Below are 9,614 nucleotides of genomic sequence, written 5' to 3' on the forward strand. Positions count from 1 at the left end.
TCTCTCCCTCTCTCCCTCTCTCCCTCTCTCCCTCTCTCCCTCTCTCCCTCTCTCCCTCTCTCTCTCCCTCTCTCCCTCTCTCCCTCTCTCCCTCTCTCCCTCTCTCCCTCCCTCCCTCTCTCTTTGCCCTCTCTCTCTCTCTCCCTCCCTCCCTCTTCCCCCTCTCTCTCTCTCTCTCTCTCCCTCCCTCTTCCCCCTCTCTCTCCCTCTCTCTCTCCCTCTTTCTCTCCCCCCCTCTTTCTCTCCCCCCTCTTCTCCTCGCTTTCCCTCTCCCCCTCTCCTCCTCGCTCTCCCTCTCTCTCCCTTTCTCTCTCTCTCTCTCCCTTAGTTCAACGCAACACATGCGGATAGACAATATTTTTGGTTTTTTTGTCGGGCGTATGAAGAAAAAGTTTTTGGCGTGTGCCTACTTTTGAGCAGGCGACGTATAGCTGGTCATGGCTGATGCAGGGTGACAGTAAGTCAATAGCAGCTGCTCTCTTTCTTTTCACAATAGCGTATCGCAACCCTCGGAGTACTCGTGAAAGTTCTGTAATAATAAGTTACAGTAGGCCTATTCGTAGCTGGAAAAAAATTAGTAACTCGGCTGCTGAAGGAAATGAACATGACCCACTATCACGAACAGCGGCAAATCTAACGTTATTAAGTAGTGGAGATGTGGCAATTTATAGACAATACAACATCGTATAAGAAACACTTACCTTTTTGATGTGGAAATTTAGTAGGTGAGAAATGCGTTTTTCCAGGGGCTCCAAGAAACAAACGTTTACGTGACCTTCTCGGTACACGTTGGCAGTAAATATTAATTGCATGTAAATAACTACTTGTTAATTTATTTTATTTAATGAATAGTACATTTGTATAGCTGTATAGGCTGCCGAACTCAGAACGGTGCTTTTTCACGCAGCCGCAATTTAGCTGTTCCGAACGCACCAATGTCGTTGGGCGCCGTAAAGAGGCGCGCTAACCAGATATGACGTGCACTGTGTAAAACTATGAATAGGTTATGTATAGTAAAGGCGTGTACTAACCGGAGAATCCCGTTAACGCGCCCTAAAGACCTAGTAGCGACTAATAGTCCGAAAAGTACTGTACTCTATAAAGCGGACAGACATACAGATAGATAGACAGACAGACAACGATTGTCGTTTATATAGTAGATATACATATAGTAGATATACATATATATATATATATATGTTTATTAAAAATTCCTGTCATACACCCCACAAACAAAGTGATATGGGAAAAAAGAAAGGGTACTGCTGGTTGAGAAATGCAATATTAGCAGTCAAATGGCGCTGAAGTGCAGTAAGAGAACTGCAATGGTAGCTGCAATGGTTGCTGTAATGTACTAGGTGTTATTATGTACAACAAACAGCAATAATGAGAGGAAAAGATTATATGCTTGTATCTTTCCCCGTGCCATAGGATAAATGCAATATTAGAAGTAGAATGCACTGATATTATTAGAATAACCAATAGTATTAATATAGTAATACAGTAATAATAGAAAATCAATGCACAATTTTGTTTACATCTCAAAACATCATAGCTAACAATATCAAAAAGTTGTGATATTTAAATAGATTTTTAGAACATCTATTTAACAAAGCTATTTAGAAAAAATAATAACAGTAACATTTTGCCCATCATCGATGTTGTTAGCATGATTATAACACTTCAATAGTCATCCAAACTTATTATTAAATATTGTAATGATCTCATAAGAATCGTTAGAAAAAATATCATGTAATTACCTTTACTTTCACTGCTTTGGACTTCAGTTAGAATACCAAAGTACTCAAAACTGCCCAAAATGTCAGTTACTTTGAAATCGGCAAAAAATAAATGATTATATTTCAGTGCTTCTAGGTTAATTACAGAAACCTTCGGCAATTCGACAATGCTATAGACTAGTGAAATTTGCGCGTTCTTTTTTCGTGGAATGCGCACGGCTCGATGGCTCTATTCTCTGTTGCTCGGCGTTTTGTTTGCCGGTCTTAATTTTGATAAAAATAAGGCTTAGCAAGTTTTAATAACGATTTTCAGCTAAATTAATCTGTCTCTTTGTGTATAATCCAATCAGATGGATAAGTTTTAAGATATTCTCGACAATTTACAAAGACTTGGTACCATTATTAAATAGGTTTGTATGTGTTTTGTATCGTTATTATACTTAAACGACTCCATTGAAAAATGGTTAAATTTGTTGATGAGATTTTGGTACAAGGGTTTGCGACTGTGTTGATGAATAATTTTCGTGAATTGTGTGCACATGCATTTATCATAAATCTCTCAACCAATCGCTCCGCTCGTGTTTGATAGTCGTGAGATAATATGTATAGATATACAGTGTATATATAATGTATATATATATATATATATATATACATATATATATATATATGTATATGATTATAGATATATATCATATACATATATATTATATATATATATATATTATAGATATCTATATATATATGTAATATATATATATATATTTACGTCATGTAGAATTTTTTTCCATAATACTAAGCAAAACTTTGCATAAGTTGTTTAGTTAAAGGAAATTGATATTATGCGGGTGTTAACTGTAATAAAATTCTTAAATACAGTAATACTTCAACTTACGAGTGCTCCAACGTACGAGAAACTTGAGATACGAGCCAGCTTTTAAGCAAGTTTTAGCACTAACATATGAGCCATAATTGAGATACGAGCACGTGAGTCAGTTTCCAAGTATGCCGAAGGTGTTTTATGACAACAGCATCAATCTGTATTTTTCAACTGCACAGGTTATACCTTTGTACCGTGCTTTTGTGCACGCTTTTCAGTGCAGAATTATGTGAATTAAAAGTACTGTGCGTAAACCGAAAGTTTGCCAGTAAAATGAAAAATAATGCAAAGAAAAAGCAAATGATAACAATTGATATTAAACGGAAAATTATTGAAAAATATGCGAAATGTGTATCAATGATTGAGCTAGCTCAGCAATATGACAGAAATACATCCACAATTATCAAGCAGAAGGATTATATTCAGGACATTTAGCTCGCAAAAGTATTAACCGTAGTTTCTAAACGGCGCGTAGATCTTCACCACCGCTGATGGAGCGACCGCTCAGGCATTGGATATAAGATAAACAATTGGCCGGTGACAGCGTAACTGAAACGACGCTATTTAAAAAGGCCGTTGCTATCTATCAAAACTATAAAAATAGACATTCGGACAAGTTGGCTAGTAGTCGTGCATTAAACCTTTGTGACGACACCTGTGTTCGCCCTAATCGCGACATGTTGAAAGGGCGACAAAGGCAAACGTTCTTAGATAGGTTCATCTTAAAACGGCCGGCTAGTCGTGAAAGCAAAACAAACGAAAAATTAGCTAACTAGCGAGAAACTTCAAACTATGAACGCCGAAGAAATTTTAATTACGTTAAGTTAAAAATGAAAGTTTGCTTTTAGATTTGCTTCTAAGTTTGTCTTTTAAGACTTTGATAAAATCCAAATTTATCAAAGTCAACTGTTGCAATGAAGGATAACTTATATATCTCTCTCTGGCAAATGCTAGCGTTAGCTGCTATTGTATGTATTTAATTTTACATTTTAATTTAACACATTTCCTTGCATTATTTTTTATTTGTTGCTTTCTGAAAGCAAGTGGTAAGTTAGGACAATAACCAACATGTTCTTTCTGTTACAATATCTTGTTTTGAGTTTTTTATTTGCATTTTACAGAGTAAGGAAACCAATAAATATATATTTAATTGTTCTATATATAAATAAATTGCACCAACATGCGAGTAAATTGACATACGAGCTATGTCTCGGAACGCATTAAGCTCGTAAGTTGAAGTATGACTGTATCATTGTGAATGTCAGTTAACCAGTTTAAGAGTAAGCAAGAAATGAATGCTTACCATTCTGGTCTCCTTTAGCAAAAGGCCATGCGAGCTCGGAAGAGTTGAGGTTACCATCACTGTTAGCGTCTAAGAAATCGAATATGTACAGAGCTGGTTTCAGGTTAGAGCCCTGATTCACCAGGTACGATACAAATTCAGCCTTGCTAAATACATCGTCATCTACAACAATTAAAGATCACATGTACACCATATCACTTAAATATGGCTGCGATCTTAGAAAGTTTGTACCTAAAAATTATAGAAAGAGCTCTGATTAATAAAAAGTCGGAAAACTTCTAATCGAGCGTATAAACATATTCATCATTCATGAGACTTGAACATAGGCGCTTCCCTTTATACTAAGCTATATATATAATATCCAATGTAAAAACTTTATGAGAAATAATTAACCGCCTTTTGCGCATTGATCGTCCAAAAAACAAATAGCCTGTGTTCCTAAACAGTTTATTAGAGGACATCTCATTTTCAAACTAAATGACACTATACACACTCTGCAAACGAATGGCCACACATGAGAGCTGTTAATAAGTAGGCCTTACAATAATGATATACAGCCTGGAGACATCATCAGCTTATAAAAGAGCATCACATTTTTAAAGCTAAAAGGCACTAATAAAGTGGCATTTCTGTTAAATAAGCAACAGCTAAACCAGAGTCTTTTAGAATCTTTCATGACTTAATGAAAAAACTATAATAAAGCGGAGGGTGAAAAAGAGACTCACAGTTGATGTCATAATAACTTCGGTGCTGAATAAACTCATGCGCAGAAATTCTGTAGTCGTTATTAGCATCAAGGCTGTTGAAAACCACGTGTCTGTCAAAGTTGGGGCTATAAAATTCACTGACGAGTTGTGCATTGACATCGACCATCACTTGACTGAAGAGCTACAAATGTGTGTAGATAGTGGGTATAGATAAGTAAAAGAACAATGATAGTAAAAAAAAACCCACAGCAATTCTTACGATAAAGACTTCCTTTCTGCAAACTTATCTTTAATAATATTAAAGATATTAACTTGCTTGAATTATATTCTAATTCAAGGAAGTTCTTTTACCTGCAAACATTTTATATGTAGACCACTGTGAATATATACATTCGATTGAACTATTTAGTAGCTAGTTTGTTTGCATGTTTCTATATGAGTGTGATATCAGAAGAATAGGGCAATTAAAAGCTCAGAGTTATAAAGAAGGGCTTCAAGTTTAAGTGCCCACTCTCCTTAGGGTTTTGGGGCCCTAGGGCATGAGAGTACTTTGTGTCCACGCCCAACAAACCCCACTCTCTTCAGGAGTGTTGGGGTGGTGTGTGGGCTTGCACCTCGACCTGTTGTTCGCAAGAGTGCAAGAATCCACTTTGAAGACCAAAATGTTTCGTCACAACAATTTGCCTAGGTAACTCCAAACTTTCATCTATTCCGTGCATAAAAAATAAATATCTTAATGCCATCACTCTTGAAAATTGTCTGTACATTTACTAATCAGCAAGAAAACCATTCTTAATCTAATTATAAAAGGGAAGATACAAGAAAAAGATCATAATTTCAGCTGCTTTTTTAGGTTGCTGCTGCTTCAAAGCGTCAGACTACTCCTAGAATGATCTACCAATATTATATTGTATTCCTACATTTCAAAAGTTTGTTTTTTGTTATCTTTTGAAACTTTTTTGTTTTATCCAATAAAAGGGAAGCAAGATTGCCGTCATTGGTCGTTGGGGATTTGACCGACAATAAAAAAGAATAGGGAAGTTTGGTGGTAGAGCAAAATACAAACTCAATCAAATATATCCAGGAGTATGTCAATATATCTCAATCAGTGTGTATGTCAACACAACTGTCTGTGTCTGAAGTAGTTATACTTCTATACTATAGAGATAGTAAACTATAATAAGACCTTATATAGTTATACACCAAGTCTTTTCAATTCACTCTATGCTTTTTTCATTCCGATAGAAGCCTGCCAAACAAATATTCAAGTAAAAACATGATCATCAAAGAATGTCGGTATGGAAATGCTTCTAATAATGTCTTTAATCAGCCTCATCTGACTGACTTCTTAGAATGTTTAATTCTGTGAAACAATAAATGCTTTCCCAGAGTAAATATTATTACTGCAATGTTGATAACATAAAACTTATAGAGTAGTTGACATTGGAATAGCATTTAATTTGGTTTCATCATTAAATGTTATTATTTATATATATTATGTGATTATTGTACATTATGTTGTATTATATTTAATAATGCTTAATGTTATAATAACGTAATAATTATTATATTATGTTTTTGAGAAATGCTTCTACTCGTCTTTTACCAACCATGTTTGAACAGGCTTCCATTGAATTCTCAAAGATTCATGAGCACAAGTTTTAGTGAATTTCATTAGAATGAATCAATATTTACTACCCTACAGGATGAAAATATTCGTAGGTCATAAAAACTCGCGGTTTCGCGAACAGTCAATCCCGCGAATTATTAAATTCAGTGAATAATTAGTTCTATTTCTAATCACAAGAGAGAATAACTACTGCATCAAATTAAAAACAAATATTCAAGTAAAAACATGATCATTTTAGATAGACAAGTGTATGAATGTTTAGAATAAAGTCTTTAATCAGCCTAATTCAAACAAAAATATCTCAGAAAATATCCCAACCTTTACTAATTAAGTTTGGAATACCCCAAAGATCCATCCTTGAACCGACACTTTTTTGTTATATACAAATTATTTGGTGAAGAGTACTGATAAATTTAAAACTATTTTGTTTGTTGATGAAACTAACTTATTTTAACCGGCTAAAAACTTGAGTAATTATGTAACTATAATTAACAAAAGATTAAATGCAATGAAAATTGGTGTGATCAAAACAAACTAACATCAAATGTTGACAAGACAAGTTTCATTGCTATTCAAAATTTACAAAATACATTTTGATTAACAGAAAACATTTTTATGAATAGAGAAAAACATAGGCTACTAATGACGATTTTTAGGCGTGACAATAAATAGTACACTAAACTGGTCAAGACAGATATAACTACTAAAAAACAACTGCGACAAAGCTGGGGAGTTATTTACCAAGCCATGTTGATCTTACTAGAAATGCCTCTTTTGCTTCTATATAATACTCTAATTAACAGTAAAATAGTTTATTGCTTGGAAGCATGGAGAAATGCTCCAATGAGCAACTTAAACAAAAATTTAGTCATCCAGAAGTGATCGCTGAGAATAATAAATCATAAAAACTCTTATTTTGTGTCAACTCCTTTGTTTAAAAGGTCTCGTCTTTTGCTTAATCAACAACTATACCAACTAAAAATATGTATTTTAGCCTTCACACAGTTTAAATCTCAAACTAACTTGTCAACTTATTATAACACTTGTCATTCCTTATTTTCATTACCTCTTCTACCCTCCTCCTCTACTAGTGGTCATAGACGGGTTGCCTATGGTGTCTCGTCTGCATGGAACCCTTTCCTATTTTGGCTAAGGAAAATTGATAGTCATGATGGTTTTAGAGCTGCTTTAAAACAGTGATTGCTGGACTCTCTGAGATAGATTTTTCCGATTTTTTTTGTTTAAAAATCCTTGTTTTTTAATCAATCTTATCCGTTAACTCGGGCTCTGCACCGCGAATAGCCATGCTACTGCGCATATAGGCCCACTTTGCACCTTATTCTTTTATAATCTTGTAATGCCATGATTTAATGTAAAATAAAACAAACCAAAACAAAAATGTCTTGGAATTTGTAGTCTGTGAAACAATAAATATTTTCCATTGTAAATATTACTAGGTAAATCACCAGCATTGCATGGGTTATAAAAAAAATTTTGTACAAAAGATTTACTTTTAACCATCATATTCAACATCAGCATTTAGCTATTAAATCAATGCATTTTTTGTGTTCCATGCTATTTATGTTTACTGTGTTTATTTCTGTGTATCTTATTTGTTACCGGCTGCAGTGCCTACTACAGATCTATACTGATTGCAATAGTCTTGTTGGCTATATGAGTTTAAGCATTTTATTCACATGCAAACATGCATTTTTTCTGATAAGGCTGCACGGATTTGTCTTTTTTTATAATTAAACGCTGCAGCTAGTTCTACACATAAAGCAAGCATCAATGTTTATTGTGAAGCAATGAAATACTGACATGTATTCCAAGTATGTGCTAAATTTATTCCATGGCATAGAAAGTTAGACCGTGTAGTGTATTGGATAACCAGATGTATGCCAGACTGGAGGTTGTGAGCTCAAATCCAGTTCGCAGCGGATTTTTTATATTAAAAACTTTACTGCTATAGCTAGACAAACGGAGAAACATTCACATAAATAAAAATCTTACTGCAATGATGGTAACATAATACTTATGGAGTAATTGACACTGGAATAGCCCATTAATTTTGTTCCATCATAAAATGTTATTATTTGTATATTATATGATTATTCTATTTAATAATATTTAATGCTACAATGATAACATAATAGTTTTTATATTATATTCCTGGGAAATGCTCTCGGAAATGCTTCTAATAAAGTCTTTTATTAACCATATTTGAACAGGCTTCCGTTGAATGCTCTGGAGTATTGGTGCGCATTAATCTTTGAAAAGATTAGTGAGCACAAATTTTATTTAATTTTATCAAAAAGTATCAAACAATTATTTATCAGTTGAGATCGTTTTTTGCTTTTGAGGTGATGTGACTGCCAGAATGTTTCAAAATAAAAATCTGTAAAACTTGATCGCAATCAAAACGCTCAGATCAATAGAAACTGTGATTATTACATCTATTGTTGCAAAAGAGATGGGTAACTCTGCGATTTGAATGCAATAGTCGATACAAACTACTACAATTATAACTACTAGTCGTGTCATTTTGCACAAATTTTTCTTTTTAGCAGTTTAATATTGATCAAGTTATATCAATGTTAACTTTGAAACCTCCTAGCAATCAGGTCACTTCAAACATCAACAACAATTGCAAATGATAGTGAAATACCGATACTTATCACTAAAACCTACAAATATTTTGTTTAAGTTCAGCTTTAAATTAGATAAAACAAAGATAGTCTTAAAATATATAAAATCTTTCCTTTTTGATTTAAAAATCTTTAAAAAGTCTAAAACCATTAAAAATTAGAAACGGACCAAATATTTTTTGTGCATACTGTATATTATTTTAATTATGACATCCTGTTCAAATCAAATCATGTTCCAAATCTTGTTCAACGCAGTTATACTATTACTATACCAAGACAAAACAACCATAAATAATACTAGAGTACTTTCAGCAGTTCTAACAAAGGTATAGAGCGAGTCAGAGAGCAACTCATAGCACATAGAGGTATATTATAGTGACTCATAGAGTTATTCATAGAACAACTCATTAAGCAACTCATAGAGTAACTCATAAAGCGACTCATAGCACATAGAGGTCTATCATAGTGACTCATAGAGCGACTTATAAAGCAACTCCTAGAGCAACTCATAGAGTAACTCATAGAGCAACTCATGGAGCAACTTATAGAGTAACTCATAGAGCAACTCATAGAGCAACTCATAAAGTGACTCATAGAGCAATTCATAGAGCAACTCATAGAGCAACTTATAGAGTAATTCGTAGAGCAACTCATAAAGCGACTCATAGAACAGAGGTCTATCATACATGTAGTTACCCGTTGAGTGA

The 9,614-nt window shown here is 33.9% G+C and overlaps 1 protein-coding gene across 1 annotated transcript in view; it reads right to left on the reverse strand.

Moving 5' to 3' along the window:
- LOC137407155 (uncharacterized) overlaps positions 1-4,795 on the reverse strand; it is a 19,506-nt gene extending 14,711 nt beyond the window's left edge. The window contains exons 1-2 of the mRNA XM_068093757.1: positions 4,648-4,795; positions 3,923-4,084 (exon numbers count right to left, since the gene is read on the reverse strand). Coding sequence (XP_067949858.1) covers positions 3,923-4,084; positions 4,648-4,795 — 310 coding nt within the window. The remainder of the gene's footprint in view (positions 1-3,922; positions 4,085-4,647) is intronic.
- Positions 4,796-9,614: the final 4,819 nt, after the last annotated feature.

Source organism: Watersipora subatra, chromosome 10 (assembly GCF_963576615.1).
Source record: "Watersipora subatra chromosome 10, tzWatSuba1.1, whole genome shotgun sequence".
NCBI classification, from domain to species: domain Eukaryota; kingdom Metazoa; phylum Bryozoa; class Gymnolaemata; order Cheilostomatida; family Watersiporidae; genus Watersipora; species Watersipora subatra.